We start from the raw sequence: 18,185 nt of genomic DNA, 5'->3' as shown, positions 1-18,185 counted from the left end.
GTGTCACACCGTGTGTTCAGTGCCCGGTGTCACTGTGTTCCCAATGCCCGGTGTCACACCGTGTGTTCAGTGCCCGGTGTCACACCGTGTGTTCAATGCCCGGTGTCACACCGTGTGTTCAATGCCCAGTGTCACAGTGTTCCCAATGCCCGGTGTCACACCGTGTGTTCAGTGCCCGGTGTCACACCGTGTGTTCAATGCCCGGTGTCACAGTGTTCCCAATGCCCGGTGTCACAGTGTTCCCAATGCCCGGTGTCACACCGTGTGTTCAGTGCCCGGTGTCACACCGTGTGTTCAATGCCCGGTGTCACACCGTGTGTTCAATGCCCAGTGTCACAGTGTTCCCAATGCCCGGTGTCACACCGTGTGTTCAGTGCCCGGTGTCACAGTGTTCCCAATGCCCAGTGTCACAGTGTTCCCAGTGCCCGGTGTCACACCGTGTGTTCAATGCCCGGTGTCACAGTGTTCCCAATGCCCAGTGTCACAGTGTTCCCAGTGCCCGGTGTCACACCGTGTGTTCAGTGCCCGGTGTCACACCGTGTGTTCAATGCCCGGTGTCACAGTGTTCCCAATGCCCGGTGTCACAGTGTTCCCAGTGCCCGGTGTCACACCGTGTCCCGGCGGGATCGGGCCCGGCCGCACTCACCGATGTTGGCGGGGAACGGCAGCTCGCGCACGGCCGGGTCCAGGTTGATGACGTATGGGGGGCAGCGCTGCGCGTGCAGCTGGGCCGCCAGGCGCTGCGGGGAGACGGGGACACGTCAGCGGGGACACGTCAGCGGGGACACCGGCAGCGCCCCCGCCGCGCTCACCTGCACCAGGGTGGTTTTCCCGGAGCCGGCCATGCCCAGCACCAGCACGCACACCGGGGCCGCCGCGCCGCTCGCCGCTGCCGCCATCTTCCCAGCGCCCGTGTGTCCTTCCGGGGCGCGGGTGACGGCGGGAGGAGCGGCCCCACAGCCCCGCGCGGGACCGGCTGTGGCGCTGCTGCTGCCGCCGCCGGCCCGGTGCGCGGCCCGGTGCGCGGTCCGGTGCGAGGCCCGGTGCGAGGCCCGGTGCGAGGCCCGGTGCGCTCCCCGCGCCCGTCGGCAGCAGCTCCCCCACCGCGCTCGGAGGCGGCCGGAAGTGGGCGGGCGGGGCCTCGCGGCGGCGCGCGGCCGGCGCGGTGCGTGCTGACGTGGCGGCGGCGGCACCATGCGGGGCGGCGGCGGCTCGGTGAGTGTCCGCGGAGCGGGCAGTGCCCGCGGGGCTGCCCCGGGGCGCGGGACGGCGAGAGCGGGACGGCGCCGCCGGAGCAGCCGGGGTGGGGCTTGCGGTTCGCCCCGAGAGTCTCGCCGGGCCGAGCTCCCCCCGCCCAGGCCCGGCGCCGCTGTTCGATGGCGCGGTGGGCGGCCCCGTTGGCCGGGCCCTGTCCCCACGGGGCGGGCGGCAGCGGAGCCGCTCCGGGCTGGCCGCAGAGCCGCCGCCGCAGCGCCCGCGTTCCTTTCGAAGGCCCGGTCGCCCCTGACGCCGAGCGCGGGTAGCGGGGCCGGTGTGCTCGGCCGCGGGCCCGCCAGGGACCCGGAGCGGGGGTCTGGGGCAGGATTCGGGCCGGGCATCCGGAGCGGGGATCCGGATCAGGCACCGCTGGCTCCCGGCGCCGGCCGCGCGTTCTGTCCAAACGCTCTGAACTGCAGGAGCCGGCGGCCCGTGAAGTGTGTGGGAAACTCGGAACCGGGGGCTGAACCGGGGGGTCTCCCGGGGAGCTGAGGCCCCACCGGCCCGGGGGTTCCCTGGGGCAGGGACAGTCGGGCGGTGCAGGGTCCCGGTGCTTCACCTGCGGCTGTGGGACGGGCTCGCCAGCGGTTGCACAACACTCATCGGCGTGTTGCACGTCGCGTCCGGAGCTCCGAGAGCTTCTGTCCACACGTGTGGTTGGGGGCAGCCTGTCTCCACTGGGCCACAAAAACGTCCCACGGTCCCTGGAGAGGCAGAAATCCCCACTCACAAATGAAACGTCTTCCTCATCATGCAGAGACGTTACGTGTCCAGCCCTTCGCCGTTCCCCCGTACTGTAGGTCTCCTTCCCAAGAGGGCAGTGCACCATATAAGTCAAAAACACTCAAAACTTAAACAGGTGTAGATGTTTCCTTCATAATTGCTGCTATCAGCTTCTCAGAAAGGAAGGCTAGACAGATCATCTATACTCTTTTTTATTGCAGATCCTTAACTGTGACCTAAATTTTTCATCCTAATCTTCGCTCTTATGCAAAATATTTTATTAAAAAAAAATCTTAAAACAAGTGCCGTGTTTGCTAATCATCTAGGTTCTTCTGAAGGTAGATTAGGCCACCTGATTTCAGCGGACTGTGCCTGCCTGTTTGTCCCTTTTTGTCGCTGAAGCTTCACAGGCACAGTTTTCTCTGGCTGCTCCTCAGGAGGTTTCTCCATCTTGCACATGGAGGGTTTTCCCAAACACTGCTGTTTGCACCCATATCAAAGCAAAACAAACACATTCCGTTGACTTTTCCTCCAAAGAAGACAAGATATGATTGTGAAGTCGTTGATCAAGCAGTTGTGAATTTTGCCCCTGCTGCTTCCCGACCCTTTTGGTGCGAGGAGAGCGAGGCTGGAGGCCCAGGGAGCCCGGCGCTCTGGAGCCCGTTCAGTGCGTCTGGTTGCCCTCGGTGCCTGTACGGCGTTTCTGCCTGCAGGACAGGGTGTCTCACCGACCGTGGGCCTGGGAGGAGTAAATTACAGTTTGTTCCTGTGCGTAAATTAGAAAAGAGGAGCATAAGAGACTAGAGACAACAGTCTTGGCATGGTAAATGCAAAAATTATTTGGTTAAGGGAAAAATAAGTGCTCTGTAAAAGTTAGGATCTGAAAGTTATGATGTGTCATAAAGTGTGGTCAGAAAGTGGGTACCAGGGGATGGAGACAAAGAATCTCGGTGTGAGGTGCCCCGGTGTGAGGGGACGTTGGTTTTGCGTGGGGGGTCCGGGGGGCTCGTCCCTGTTTTGGCTCCAGCTCTAACTCAGCTGCAGTCGGAAGGTTCAACACTCCCTTGTTGCAGAAAACCGGTTTCCTTTCCAAAGGATGGTGTCCATGTTCTCACAGTGCAGATTGTGTTCAGGGGAAACGTGAAACGTGCAAAAAGGAGAATAAAAATGACGCTGCTAATGTGAATTGTTCTGCTTTATTAGGACACCAGACCTGGACATCACAGACAGCAGAAGGCCAAGAGGTCTCTGGGAAGCAAAAAGTATGTGAATGTTTCTTGTCTAGTTTGACTGAAGGCAAGAAAAAACTGAGAGATTCCTATTGGAAAAACATATCTGGTTACATAATATTCTGAATTTTAAGAGCTGCAACTTTTTTTTGTTTGTGTGATGAGAGTCTGAACTTATTTTGCTCATTGGTTTTGTCAGAAATGTGCTTTTCTGACACTTCAAGGGGTACTAGTTTTCATTTATTGTTTTTAAAAGGATTTTAACACTGGGAAGACAGTTTATGTTCAAGCTCAAGCAGTGTTCCAAAATGTGTCTATTTTGAGTGCGATTGCAACTGAAAGGCTGTAATTTGAGAATTCCTCTCCCCATCCTTCCGCAGCACCTTGAACATAGTGCGTGCTGATTTGGCCTGGTACCGTCAGTGTCCCCACTTACTGGTGTGTTAAAACAGGCGAGCTCCACAGCTCGGGACACGGGAGAGGAACTCTGGACTGCCCATCGCAGTCATCGTTCAGGCGATCCCTTATTTAGTTTGTGAATTGTCGGAAAGTGTTCCTGTTCTCTGCTCCCTCACTTTAATGCTGTTTGCCCCCGTTTCCTTGACGCCCCATTACTTTGCTGTCCTGTGCAGTAGCGTCCATGTCCAGGCATTTCAGTGTTGGAAGAAATATTTGCCAATAGTGAAGCAGAGTTCCCTCTGATCTCCAGGAAGAAAAATCAGTCCTGCTGGAGTCTAAATTAGTCTTAATGCAGTGTGATTTGTAGGATACCCTGTAAAGCTGTCTTTGTTGCTGAAAGCTTTGCTGTTTAAAATCCTTGCTAGCATTTCTAATTGTGTAGCGTCAGCTCTGGTTCTGGGAATGCGTACTGAAGGAGATACTGCCCTTTGAGGGATGGAAAAGGTCTCTGTTGTCATGATGGGCTGCAGAAGAATTCTTACATTTCACGTTGTTTGCTTAAGGAAAAATGCAGATTTTTAAAGTGAGGTTAACTTGCGCTGCCTTCTTAAGCCAAAAGTTTGAGGTAGAATGAATATTGTTTTCGGTTCCTCTCAAGGAGCTTTCTATTGTTATTCTCTAAAAGATGTACGGAAAATACCATTTAGGATGTGTTATCTTGCCGGCATTTTTCAGTTCAGGAAGTTCAATGGGCTGTGAGATGAGTTTTTTGAGTACTTGGGAGGATGAGAGGGACGTTGTCTGTCAAGCTGCTGTGCTGTGTGTATGTACGCACACCTGTACCCAGGATTCACAGGTGGTGTTTTCCAGGTCTAAGCAAATTGAAGAGGTGGAAACTGCTGTCCCAGGACTGAACAGCAGCTGTGATGAGACCGTCGGCGACGGTTGTTCTGCCTCGCTGCAGAGCCAGGTGAACGGCGCGGAGCCCAGGAGCAAGCGCGCCATCCGCAGGCCCGCGTACTGGTTGGAAATGAGAGGAGTGAAAAACGGCGTGAACAAATCTTCAGAAAAAAAAGGTACTCGTCATTCCTGGCTCAATGCAACACTGGTTCTTTTTTGAGCTATTAGATGACATCTGAAGGACATGCTGCCATTCGGCCACAAATTACAAGCTCGTTAATACCGCTCATGTATTAAGAGAAATACACTTCCTCCACTGCAGAAACAGAGGTAAAATTCTCTGTTCTGCAGCTCCTTTTGAGTGACTGGTCTATTAAAATCAATGATTCTGTGACTGAACTCAGATTTATCTGTAGAAGAGATATGTATAAGGGTTCTGCCAGTCATATCAGGAATATGCTTTGAGAGCTTTAACAACAGAACAAGCGATTCTGAAGAGGTAGACAGGGGAGCATTCAGCAGTATTCTGGATTAGACTCAGCTTTTGTGATGGTAGATTATTCTTTTTTTAGGCCGTTTTTATTGATTTTATTTTCTCCCTTCTGTCACTCATGATTTTCTGATGCGGAGTGGTTTGGGTCTTACGTTGCTGTAGGAACATTCAGATTTCCTGGCCTAGGAGCTGTTTTCCAAACTTCTTGTGTGGCGAAAAGCCAAAACCTCACTCTTCTTTAATGCACTTTCTTCTTATCTCTAAGGCAGAATCTGATTCCATCTCATTGTGGGGAGACCTGAATCTGGTAGCTTGATAGCAGCAAGATTGCTGCAGCAAGCAAGCATATAGAAAACGTATATATAAATGCAGTACATAGGTGTGTGCTCACGTATGTGCAATGCGGATCTCTCCTGTAGCTGCACTGACCTCTCAGTCTGCTCCATCTCTGGCTTTGGGTCGCGGTCCCCTCAGCTGCTGGTATGGGAGTACGAGCCCCGCAGCCCGCAGAGCCGTGCTGCTGGCTGGAGCAGACCTCATGGACCTATAGACTTCACAGACCATATGGACCTTAGAGACCTCACTGACCTTAGAGACCTCACAGACCTTACAGACCTTATAGACCTTACAGACCTTATAGACCTTATAGACCTCACAGACCTTATAGACCTCACAGGCCTTACAGACCTTATAGACCTCACAGACCTCACAGACCTTACAGACCTTATAGACCTCACAGACCTTATAGACCAGCTCACAGACACTCCTCTCCTGGTCCCTCTGGTTTGGTGTCAGGTGTGACCAGACCAGTATAGCGACCAACCGCCTATTCACAAGCAAGTGCCCCTTTTTAGCCTCTCACACCTCTATTTTCCCACACTTGATCCTCTCCAAATCAGTTAGTTCTCTCCCTTTCCCTTCTTTTGATACCACTCCTGAATATCCCGGTCTGGTGTAATCCTGAGTTGTTCATCGTTACTGTCCCATGTATCACATAACCATAGGCACTAACTCGTTGTTCCCGCCGCTCCCCTACCTGCCCGTTCCAAAGGGTGTTCAGAGCGCGGTCCCATTGACTCGTGCGGGTGGTTGTTCTGGGAAAGACCCGCGGGGAACATTTTTGTGCTTTGAGTCTGTAATTTGTGTTCCTCTGCCTGCCGTTGTGCTTCTGCGCTTCTCTGCGTTCATGGAGACAAGCCCCCCATAGGCTTATAGGAAACAGCGCGGGGAGGCAGGATATTCTTTGGGTTTCCCACGTGCCCTTGTTTCTCTGTGCTTGTTTTTGTGTGCGTGCAGACGAGCTCTTTATGAAATGACCTTGTTCTCCCAGACCATGCTGTGGCACGGTGTTTCTTCCATAACGTCTGTGTTATGGCCTGCAGGCTGGGGAGTGCCTAAATGTTATTGAGTCAAAAGCTTATTTTTAAGGTTTTGAATACAAGGATAATCTGAGGCAGCAGCAAACTCAAAGACGTTATCCAGACTGAATAATGAGACTGAAGCATTTCTGTTCTTACTCATTACCAGGAGAAGTACTGAAAGGCAAGAGGAAATCTGAGCAAGGGGAAGGCGAAGATCTTAAAGACTCTCCCAAGAAGAAGCAGAAGATTTCAGGTAAAACAAATAACTTGTAATTCCTAGTTAAAAGCCTTCAGGTACTTCAGGCTTCCTCTCTGCCAGTGGCGATCCTCTGCTGTCTGCCAGCTCTGTTTCTGCGTATATCTTGGCTCAGCCATTTTGTGAACAGAGGATGTTTCAGTGTGAAGAGTTCCCATTACAGATATCTGGATGGGACTAATGTCTGGAGCTATAAATAGCTATGGGTTTTGAAAGGGAGATGGGAACGTAATATGGAAATTTCTTTAAAAAAAAAAAGCAAAAAAAAAAGCCTTGAGCATCTCTGAATTAGCAGCTTTGAGACAGCAGACTAAACAGCAACCTCCCAGGAAAAAATCTCCACTTTTTGTAACAGGGCGCTTGTAACAAGAATTAAGTCTTCTGATCTTTCTTGTTTGTGTTATAACAGGAAAAAAACAACAAGCTGGAACACAACAAAACTCCAAAACAAAAGGCCACGGTGTTCAGAAAGAACCAGAAACCTATGATGCAGGTAAAAAGAAGCAGCAGTTGCTTAGAATTGTTTATAAAGCAGCTAAAAGAGATGTGATTGTCAGACTTGGCTGTGAGCAGCACTGTGTTTCTTTTGTTCACTGCTGTGCACCAGAGGCGTCTGCTGCCCGGTGTGCCCCCGTCGAGCTGCAGAGCGGGGCTGGGAGGGAAGGGCTGCCCCGTGTGCCCCCGTCGAGCTGCAGAGCGGGGCTGGAAGGGCTGCCCGGTGTGCCCCCGGTGTGCTGCAGAGCGGGGCTGGGAGGGAAGGGCTGCCCCGTGTGCCCCCGTGGAGCTGCAGAGCGGGGCTGGGAGGGAAGGGCTGCCCCGTGTGCCCCCGTCGAGCTGCAGAGCGGGGCTGGGAGGGAAGGGCTGCCCGGTGTGCCCCCGGTGTGCTGCAGAGCGGGGCTGGGAGGGAAGGGCTGCCCGGTGTGCCCCCGGTGTGCTGCAGAGCGGGGCTGGGAGGGAAGGGCTGCCCGGTGTGCCCCCGGTGTGCTGCAGAGCGGGGCTGGGAGGGAAGGGCTGCCCGGTGTGCCCCCGGTGTGCTGCAGAGCGGGGCTGGGAGGGAAGGGCTGCCCGGTGTGCCCCCGGTGTGCTGCAGAGCGGGGCTGGGAGGGAAGGGCTGCCCGGTGTGCCCCCGGTGTGCTGCAGAGCGGGGCTGGGAGGGAAGGGCTGCCCCGTGTGCCCCCGTGGAGCTGCAGAGCGGGGCTGGGAGGGAAGGGCTGCCCGGTGTGCCCCCGGTGTGCTGCAGAGCGGGGCTGGGAGGGAAGGGCTGCCCCGTGTGCCCCCGGTGTGCTGCAGAGCGGGGCTGGAAACGCTGCTGGCTGCCCAGCACTGCAGCTCCACGCGTGTTTACCGCTGCAAAATGCAACAGTGAACGGGGAATCACTTCTGGAACTAGAGCAAACACCTGTTAGAAGAGTTTTGCTACAAAGCTCTTAAAAGTATTGATACTTTTTTACTCGGCAGAATAAGTCTGCAGGCAAAACTCTGTAGCTGTTGCTGCCAGATCACTTCTGGTGCCTTGCTAGCCAGAGACTCAAGCAGTCCGTCCTAGAAAAACAACACAGCCTTGACTCAGTGAGTGAATGACTTGGTGTGTGTGGCTCACAGTGCTTGTTAAATGTGCCAGTTTTCTGCCAAGTGCTGTTTGATTCGCAGACTTTTCCCCAGCCCCCCCTGCCTGTTGTACTGGGCAAAGAGGAAGCCTTTAGATCTGTTCACTGTGAGAGTTCAAGCAGGTGGCTGCTAAGCCACTTTCTTCCCAGACCCCATTTCAGTAATTTGTAATCCTTGTGGGTTATGCCAGGCTCTTGCCTGGCGTCTGAACACGAGGCCGCGAACGGGAGCGGTGCCACCGAAGGCCCTTCTCCCGGCGGGTGCCGCCCGGCTCTGTTCGCCCACGCGGGTGACAGGTGGGGCTCTGGAGACGGGCCGGCACAACGAGCTGTGCGCTCGTCTGAAGCGTTCAGTCACATCCGGGGCTGCTTCTGCTGTGAAAACCCTGTGGCCAAAAGAACAGTTTACTCTGCATCCTGAAGTAATTGTGTAATAAAAATGAAGGAAGGAAGAAACCTCTACTGAACAAGTGGGAGAACACTTCTCCCAAGGGGCTGGTGGGGTTAAAGAGCTTTTGGGAAATGACCTCCCCAAAGCAGTGCTGTGTCTGTGTCACCGACACGTTAAGAGCTGAAAATGAGCTAAGCCTGTTGAAGTGTGGCTGGACACGGGTTTGGTAGCGTGTGGCCCTTTTCCTTCTGGGATTCATTGTGCACATTGAAGGAAAAAAAAGATCCTGTGTTTGCAGTTGCATTCCAAAGCTGCTGTTCTGACAGGTAGTATGGAGGAGCGGTGGTCGCTGGAGATCCAGGACAAAGGCCGAGTTACATGTCCAACATGCCGGGCCGTGGTGAGAAAGACTGTAGAAGGACTGAAGAAACATATGCTGAATTGCAGGCAGGTAAGAACGCGAGAAATGAGCAACGTTTCCTTTACTCCTCTCCAGCTTACTGACAGAAATGCCTTCACACTGGTTTGTGTTGCATTTACAGCCCGTTTCGTCTCATCATCATGTCTCTAAGAGTCCTTTTTACATCTCTAAGAGGCTGCACTCGGTGCTTTGTGCTTAGCATTTGGCTGGAGGTTTGGGGTAGCGAACAAAGGAGTAGCTATTTCATTATTCCCCTAAATTTTAGGCTCCATAAAATCTCTTCTGTTCTTAATGGGAAGTTACCAGGCCCAGTTAAAATGTTCTGCTCTCCTGCTCCTTCCCACTGCCGAGTTTCCCCCTCCTTTGGTTAATTGCAGTTACACGCACTGTGTCTTTGCTTCTTCCTAGGAAATGTTCACGTGTCATCACTGTGGGAAGCAGCTCAAGTCTTTAGGAGGGATGAAATACCACGTCATGGCAGACCACAACAACCAGGTAACAGCTGCTGTGCATCCGAACATCCTGCAGGCGACACAGCCTGTGTTCTTCCCTGGTGCACACAGGAAGAGAACAGGGGGTTTCAAATGTCGTAGCTGTTCAAATAGACTCTATCTATTATTTTGCCTGTGAGATTTGACATTGGAAAAAACAGTAGAATGTTAGCAGAAATGTTAGGCATGCTACATCATAGAAAGAGGGCATTAACTTCTGTTTAGGCTGGTTACATGCCACACACAAAAGGCATTCTCAATCAGAAAAAAAAGATTGCTCATTAGGCTGTATTTTTCAGTCCTTTGCTAGAAAGTACGAGTATTTCTACATCCAGAGCAGACCAGATTTGAGTTCTTTACAAGTCCAAAGGTAAAAAAGCAGGAGCAGCAGTTTAGGTCTTGTCCCTGCTCACTGTGAAGATACTAATGCTGCAGTCTGCTTTTCCTCTGTGCTCTTACTTTAAAGAAGGCAATGTCTCCTGTCATAGTTGTGAAGAGTCAGAGCTTTGGGAAAGGTCAGTTGGAAGTTTGGGTAAGGCTTAGATAGTTTGTTACTGTTATTTTTTACATAGTTCTCAGTATTGTGGTTTCTGAACCTACAGCTGTACTGGGTAATGAAATAGGCCCTGAGGAGTCCGTGTGTCACTCAGTACCACCTCTTTATTCCACGTGGGTGTAATATCATTATAAGTCAGTGTAGGAAATAGCGTACAGTAACCATCAGAGAGAGCACAGAGCGCCGGAGCTGTGGGTTCGCACAGGCGCAATAACCATTGCAGGTGGCCCTGCTTAGCTCTAGTGGGGCTCGGTGGGAACGGCAAGGCCAGCAAGTGTTGAAGATAGGTGAGTAGGTGCTTTCCACAGGCAGAAGGGGAGGGAGGTAATTATGGAAATACGTACATTGTCCTTCCCAGCAGCTATAGTTTGTGACCATTTCTTGTCAAGGTTTTGTTTATACATAGCTATCTAAATGTTAAAACTCTTACCTGTAAAGTGCTTTTCAGGCAGTTTACTGCTTTTAAAGATAATTCAGTTGTTCTGGGATATAGAGTGATCATCGTATTAGATACACTTCTGTAAATGCTGAGCATCCTGTGGTTTTCTTTCATCTTTCTGCTGTGCTTTAGCCAGTTGTGAAGGAGGGAGGAGAAGTGGATGAGCAGCTTGAGCGAGACCGCCTTCGGAAGGTTTTGAAGCGTATGGGCAAACTAAAGTGCACGAGAGAGGTAAGGGCAAGCTGCATCGTGCTCAGTGTCCTGACCTGAACAGCAGCAGAGGCAGGAACGTAAAAATCACGAGAAGTCTGCTGGGTGCGCTTTGGTGCTGACCAGAGCTGGGCTTGTTTCAAGACCCTAGCTATGCTTGTAAGACAGAGCGTCATAGAATCACGAAGGGTTTGTGTGGGAGCAGGGACATCTGCACCAGCTCAGGCTGCTCAGAGCCCCGTCCAGCCTGGCCTGGGATGTCTCCAGGGATGGTTCAGCCACCACCTCTCTGGGAACCTGGGCCAGGCTCTCAGCACCCTCAGCACAAACAATTTCTGCATCATGTCCAGCCTGAATCTCCTTTAGTTTAAAACCATCACCCCTTGTCCTATCACAACAGGCCCTGCTCAAAAGTCTGTCCCCATCTTTCTTATCGGCCCCTTTTAAGCACTGAAAGGTGCACTGAGGTCTCCCCAGAGCTTCTCTCCTCCAGCTGAACCCCCCAGCTCTCTCACCTGTCCCCAGCAGAGCTGTCCCAGCCTCGGGTCATTGCTGGGGCTGCTCTGGCCCCTCTCCAGCAGCTCCGTGTGTGTCCTGTGCTGAGGACCCAGAGCTGAATGCTGTGCTCTTGCTGCTCACACTCCTTTTGGTGCAGCCCAGGACACAGGTGGTTTCTTCATTCCGTACGTTGAAATTTTCTGTTATTCACTACGTACAAAGAAGTTCTAAGAAACAGTTTATTCCAGTTGTAGGCAATTCTTTATCCCATATTTTGTTTATCTGAGTGGACTGACATTAAAGTTTACTGCCTGATTGTCTGGCCTGGCAGGGAAAGTGACGGTGCCTGGCTCAGCAGACGGCGCATTCTGTGCACAGTGGTCTTCTGATCGCTTGCGGAGGGCTTCTCTTCCATGCATTTTCCTTCTGCATTGACAGGGCTGCACAGGCAGCTTCACCAGCATAATGGGATACCTGTATCACATTAAGAAATGTGGGAAGGCTGCTTCGGAGCTGGAGAAAATGGCCATGAAGTGCCACCATTGTGGAAAAGCATACAAGTCAAAGGCAGGACTTGTCTACCATCTCAGATCTAAGCACGGCCCGGTAAGCGCAAGTTGCTGTGGTTGTCAGGGTGGTGCGGTGGGACTTCAGCCATTTGGACTGCAGACACATGTAGGCTTTTGTCTGCTGCTTGGGTGGGTAATTAGAGATAGCAAATCGGCATTTTTCTGCCCCTCTGGAGTATTCTGTCCTTGACACTTTCGTTCAAGCAGCAGCTGCTGCTGTTCTGTGACTGGGATGAAGCTTTTAACAGTAAATCACCATGGCAGCAGTCGATCTTCCCCAGACTGACTTTGGCTCCACGGAAGGACGATACTGACACGTGTAACTCATAAGATGCTTTTCTTTGTTCTTTGGAGACCCAGTGTTGGAGCAGAACAGGCAGCACCACACTTGTTGTCTGTGTGTTACAGCGAGTGATGTGGAACATCGCATGAGACCCTGTGTGACCCTCCCTGCTGTGATCCCCGAGCAGGCTCGGGGTCTGTCGACAGCGGGACGTGCGTCTGTCCTGTATCTGTGACAGGGAGCCGCAGCTGCAGCAGCGGTTTTGTGAGGGATTTTGTAGGTTATCTGTTGGCAGCGTTTAGTGTCACTGAAATGGGAACCGGTGGAGGAGGTTCACCTGCCCTTCATTGCAGGTCACCTTCCTCCATGAGGAGAGGAGAACAGAGAGCCTGAAGGAAATAAAGCGGGAGCCAAGCAGCACAGGCAGAGTTCAGCGGAGATCTGCAAAGGTGGCGATCTACTATCTCCATGAGCTGGCTGGAGAAGAGCTGGCCAAGGAGTGGCCCAAGAGGAAAGTTCTGCAGGACTTGATTCCGGACGACCGCAAGGTACAAGGCCTTAAAAATGCGAGATGAGGGTTGAGTCTTCACGTCAGAGGAGTCTTGCAGTGTTGCAAGTGTCCAGTGGCCCATGGAAAGCAGTACTGAGGAACTGATATCTTGTAGGAGGGATCGGGTTTTGTTCTCTCTGGTCGTAGGTTATGGTATTGATACAGTAGCAGTTGCCGTGATCAGAATGTTTTATCCAGTCAGGCTATAATGACTCCAAGTCCCGTTGCTGTAATTTTCCGTGGGCACAAAGGCAGTTACGGGCAGTGTGCCACTCACAAGTCCAAGGCTGCAGATCACTGCTGCCAGGCACTGATATTTCATATGTTTTTCAGACTTCAGAGTTTCTAGGAGCATCTTTGAGGTTGTAAGGGAAATACAAGGAAAAAGGATGATATGTGATTTTAAGGGGGTAAATACATTTAGAGGAATTCTTGTAATCAGAGTTATGGGACATTTTGGGTTCCGGTATTGTGGGTTTTTTCCAGATTCAGTTGTGTTTGTAGAGAGTCAGTGAGACAGGAAAAGGTTGGTTATTGAGAGTTTGGCTGTTAGAGCAGGAGAAGAAATAGCACTTCTGTGTCAGCCTGGAAGAAAGGGGGACGGGCTCGGCACCGCGTGTGGCTAACGCTGCCTCCAGCTTTCATTCCATCTCTTTATCTCAGCTGAAATACACTCGTCCTGGACTGCCCACGTTTAGTCAAGATGTGCTGTGCAAATGGAAAACGGAGATAAAGATGTACCGAAGAGTCCACTGCCCCAACCAGGTAACCCTTCAGCGTTCCTGAAGCCTCAAAGGGGACAGATGTCAGGGCTGTGTGAGCCAACAACTCTCCACAACCTTGAATCTAGTTTGTCTCTGTGGGAGGCAGGTTCTGCTCTGTCTCAGGACAGCTGGTGAGCGTAACCGAGCCCCTGTTTGGGCTGTTACCCTGGGGACGTTTGTCCACGCCAGAGCCAATAACGGGTGTCAGACCGGTACTGCTCTCCCATCCAGCTGTGAGCTCGTCCCTTTGGAGGTTTGAGCAGTGGGAAAACGAGAAGCCCCTGCCCGTCTGGCAGGTGTACTAAACCTAATTGTAGAAGAAGGGAGGAGCAGAGATGGAAATGTAAGAGCAGAGGGACTTTGTCTGGCACAGCACTTAGGTTTTCTTTTGGAAGCTGGAAAGGGGCTCCAGCAGACAAATGCATGGCACTGGCAGCCTGCTCTGGGGATGGATGTGCACTTGGTTTCTCACGGTCCCACGGAGCAGTCACTGCTCAGATCCAGAGAGAACTGGCACCGTTGATGGAAGCGGTGGCAGATGTGACACGTGCTGCACGCTGCCAGACCGGCAGGAGTCCGTGGTGGCTTCCACATGGGTTTGGTGTAGAGACAATGCCGTTCCCCTGCCCTGCCCCACCCCAGCACTTGCTCCTCAGTTTTCAGCTTGTTTCATTTCCAGGTATAAGAATTGCAATGTAACGTTGTATATGGAGCAGTCCTAGAAAGCAGCTGTCCCGTTTCACCGCCCGTGACCCAGAGGCGCGTCCTGCCCCCACCTGCTGTCGCAGGGTCCGGGCTGCGGCTGAGCGTGGTCGTGCACCCGGGGCTGGTGCCGAAGCTCCTGGTGGGCCGGGCCTGCCGAGCTGCCCTGCAGAGCGGCCGCTGGCGCTGGACCTGGCGGTTCTGCTTGTGCCGCTGAGATCCGAGTGTCTCGTACTTCCCCCCGCTTTGTTTGAAATTAATCTCTAATGTGCTTCAGGCAAAGTGGCGATCAGACAGTAACCAAAGGTGAATTCCTTTCTAGTTTAAGCAAGAGAATGTCACCTAACAGGTCATGTGTGATGCCCTAAAACTGCTAGTTGAGCTAGTTCGTGTTCACCAGACTCCTACTTCGTTTAGTCATGAGGTTCTAACCAAGTATCAGCCACTCCAAAATCTATTCTCTGTGCTGAGGGCTTCACTGCCATTTTACTCAGGCTGTTGATAGAATGTGAGTGCACCTGTGACAGGAGTCTCTTTATTATGCCTAAACGTGGTCAGAAACTGGAAATGCTGAAAGCTTGAATCTCCTTTAATGGTGTTTTTACCAGAAGCTTTCTGGCTTTGTAGGAGCCGTGTCTCCCTCTACTTCTCTGATCCTTTTTGGAGCTGTCATCCAGAGGATTGGACTTTCTTGTGCAGGGATAAGCGATTTCTTACCAGGGTTTTGCTGACACGCTCTCTTTGTACCGTTTCAGGGCTGTGAGTCCGTCTACGGCAGTGTCTCGGGACTCAAGTCTCACCTCGGCACATGTACCCTGGTTGGTAGCCTTCCTGTGCTCCTTGTCTTTTATACCCACAGCCTCACTGTCCCTGCCCTCCGATCTCCTTGTTCCAACTGTTGTTCTGCCATCTGCTAAGCGGAGTTCCTCACAATTTGAGTACCTCGTATGTGCTCCTGACTTCGCCATTGCAAACGCTGCTGAAGGCAAGGAGGAAGCATCTCGGCAGCAGTGATCTTAGTGAAACTGCAGCCCTACCTTGTACAGTCACAGCTACAAGAGCATTTTCTCCAGGTGCAGTGCTGGAGACCTTGTAACGTGTCACAGAGCAGCCCGGCGCGTTGTGGGCAGAACTGGTCGGTAATGTCAGTGCTCCTGTAGCTGAAGCATCATCTGCTATGAGTAGGAGTTTCTGCTTTTTGCTGCCAGGTTATATCTGAGCAAGATTTACAGACTCATAGAATCATTTTGGTTGGAAGAGACCCTCAAGATCATCGAGTCCAACCATAAAATACAATACATAGGCGTATCAGGCTTTAGGCAGCAGTTGGTGATGGCTTGTTTTTGTTCTCGTGGCAGGGAGACTTTGTGGCTGGTAAATACAAGTGTCTGCTGTGCGAGAAGGAGTTCATCTCGGAGAGCGGCGTCAAGTACCACATCAACTCTGTGCACGCCGAGGTGAGGCGGCGGGACGGCAGCCCGGCCGGGAGCGGGGAGGGTGGCTGGGGAAGGACGTGCCGCGTGCTTGCTCCGGTGTGTGTTCTCCTTGCTCACTGTTGGGAACAGTCCTGGACTCAAGTGGTCTTGGATTTGCTTAAACGCAGCTGGGGAGCAGGTGTTGTGTCGTATCGCGTGTTGTCCCACGCTGCTGCTGCTCAGATCAGCTCTTGCATTTCCCGTGCCTTTAGCCAGGCAATTGCCAAATCAAATCTGAATCCTCTCAGTGCACCTGAGGAGGAACATCAAAGAACAGAGCTTTGTTAGGCTGCTGCTCTTCCAGATCTTGTGTGTGAGGAAACCCTTGTCCCACAAGACAGCTTTATTATAAGCCTTTACAGGCTTTGTATGGTATTTTCACCATCAGTACCAACCTGTTGCCTCTGAACCCTCCAGGACTGGTTTGATGCGAACACAACTACCACCAAAAGCTTTGAGAAGCTGATGAAAATCCGCCAAAGAGAAGAGCAGAAGAAGCAACGGAAGAAACGTCCTTTGACCCGGGGCAGAAAGAAGAGAACTGGGGCCCTGTCTGCCAAGAAGGTTCCCACGTCTGGGGTTGAAAAGATGAGGAGAAGTAAGAGAGGCCGTCCCCGGCGGGCAGACAACGAGAGCGCAAGCGGTGAGGAGGGGGAGCCCCCAGCTACGCAGAGAGCCGAACTTCCAAAAACCAGCCGCAAGCGCGGCCGCAAGTAAACCCCGACAAGAGAAGGAGTAATCCTAAAGCTTTTTAGTACAAACCACCTCCATCAGGCTCGTAACCCACAGCACCAAGATAAGCAACTGAATGTTTTTGGGACCGTGACTCCACTCTACCTGGTGACCGTTATTTTGAAACTGTTGCCTCTGGTCAGCAGCGAGAGGCCTGGAGCCCAGGCTGGGGCGCAGGGGCTGCTCCTGCCATGGTTCTCTGGACAGCGGCACTAGCAGCGGACCCAGCATCGTTCCTGCTCTGGTCGCAGTCTCCGTTTGGGTCACATTCATTGCTTGTTTAGTGGTTCCCAGTGCAGCAGCTGTCTGTTTCATCGTCTTGCTCCGATGGGTGAGATCAGGGTCCTTTTTCAGCAGTTCTCCCTGTAAGGGACTGGCTCGCACAGTGTTCAGGTGAGGGGGAGCCCTTTCTTGCACAGTGTGCCCACCAGCCGCGCGTTGCTGTGCAGAGCACCCAGGCTCCAGCCGCCCCGCCGCTGTCCCGCTGTGGGAAGAGCCGCCTGGCGTGTGCCCGTCTGCGGCACTGCCTCTGCTGCCTGCCGGACGTGGGGCTCAGCGCGCGAGCTCTGGTCTGCCGGGAAGCGGTGGGACGTCACTGTCACCCTGGTCAGGAACCCGGCATTCTCCCGGCATCCGTCTTCTGTGGTACCAGGCGCTGAATGTACGTGGAAGGTCTTCTAGCCCAGTGAGAACTGGATACCCTCCGGCCTCTTGGAGCCTCACTGGCCTTTCAGAGACCCCCGGTAACTAACGGGCTGCACTGACCTCCGAAGACCACTTGTTTCAGACTCACCTGGGAAACAAACTCACTGCGAGGTGGCGCAGATGTGCAACAGCGGTCTTGCTAATGCTGAAACCAGGTTCTGTTGAACTGCCTTGCCAGTGTGCCCGTGCTCCCATATTGCCCCTTTTTTCTGCACTGTTGTCTTATATCACCTGTTTATTTTCAATACTGCCTCTTTCCTGTGTGTGAGGAAGCAGTGGCTTCCCTGCGTGGAAAAGGTTAAATGGAGAGGGTTTGTTATCTTCAGTCACGTGTTGGCATGAACTCTGGATCATAGGGAATATCTCAGCAGGTGCCATGCAAGCTGGCAGGAAGCAGCAGCACAGTCAGTCCCACTTTGTCTTTCAGAGAATGTGTTCTACAGAACCTCTGTTATCCGAAGACCCACTGTACTAGGAACTTGCAGAATTTGACCTTTTCCTTGCAGTTCTGCAGACACGAAAATAGGCAGCTGGCTCCATGTAACCTCCCCGTGAATTTTCACTGTCTGCCAAAGCCCTGGTGCGGAATTCACGGGGAAGCTCCTGGAGGACGGGCGGGTTTGTACATTGGTGTTGTTACCAGGATGGTGGTGCTGGCCCTGGGGGCAGGAAGGGCGGCGTGGCCGGGGGGTTCTCCAGAGCTGCCCCCGGTGCCACAAGCATCGCAGAGCCCAGCGCGGCGCGGTCTGTCCCACGGGGATTAACGCTCTGCAGTGCCGGGACGGCGCCGGTGCCGCGCTGCACGTGCCGGGGTTGCTCTGCCCGTGGGCGGTTGCAGCGCTGCACTGCAGGTGCAGGTCCGTGACCTTTGTGCAGCTTGCACAAGGTTTGCAGTAAAGGGGCAAGATCAGAAGACACAAAATAAAACGTAACCAGTGCGAGAAGGTGGTTTGTTGTCTCTGTGGTGTGTAGGGTTCTCGGGACCGTCCCTCCTTGCTCAGCTCACCCCGTGTGTTGCCCTGCATGCTCTGGTGCTGTTCAGTTGTCTGTCTGCTCCATTTCTCCTCAGTGCTCTGGTCTACACAGCTGTACTTTGACCACACATCTATTGCCTTTCAGACCAAGAGATGGACAACATGATAAACCCATTAATTAAAGAAGGTTTTTCTTAGCA

The 18,185-nt window shown here is 52.8% G+C and overlaps 2 protein-coding genes across 2 annotated transcripts in view; one reads left to right on the top strand and one right to left on the bottom strand.

The window, feature by feature from the left end:
- Window positions 1-1,205, bottom strand: part of GPN1 (GPN-loop GTPase 1) — a 17,022-nt gene extending 15,817 nt beyond the window's left edge. Inside the window, exons 1-2 of the mRNA XM_082048778.1 lie at window positions 813-1,205; window positions 647-740 (exon numbers count right to left, since the gene is read on the bottom strand). Of these exons, the coding sequence (XP_081904904.1) occupies window positions 647-740; window positions 813-1,196 (478 nt within the window). The 5' untranslated portion in view covers window positions 1,197-1,205. The remainder of the gene's footprint in view (window positions 1-646; window positions 741-812) is intronic.
- ZNF512 (zinc finger protein 512) lies at window positions 1,127-18,185 on the top strand. Its single transcript, XM_082048777.1, is given in 15 exon segments — window positions 1,127-1,215; window positions 3,184-3,242; window positions 4,479-4,684; window positions 6,529-6,615; window positions 7,028-7,111; window positions 8,943-9,067; window positions 9,446-9,532; window positions 10,656-10,754; window positions 11,670-11,837; window positions 12,437-12,631; window positions 13,297-13,398; window positions 14,855-14,917; window positions 15,458-15,556; window positions 15,992-16,231; window positions 16,233-18,185. Coding segments are annotated over 15 exon segments (1,716 nt in total). The 5' UTR covers window positions 1,127-1,194; the 3' UTR covers window positions 16,314-18,185.

The sequence above is a fragment of the Streptopelia decaocto genome, assembly GCF_964273445.1.
Source record: "Streptopelia decaocto genome assembly, chromosome: 3".
In the NCBI taxonomy this organism is placed as follows: domain Eukaryota; kingdom Metazoa; phylum Chordata; class Aves; order Columbiformes; family Columbidae; genus Streptopelia; species Streptopelia decaocto.
The sequence above is the reverse complement of the archived record's forward strand: the minus strand, read 5'-3'. Positions and strand labels throughout refer to the sequence as shown.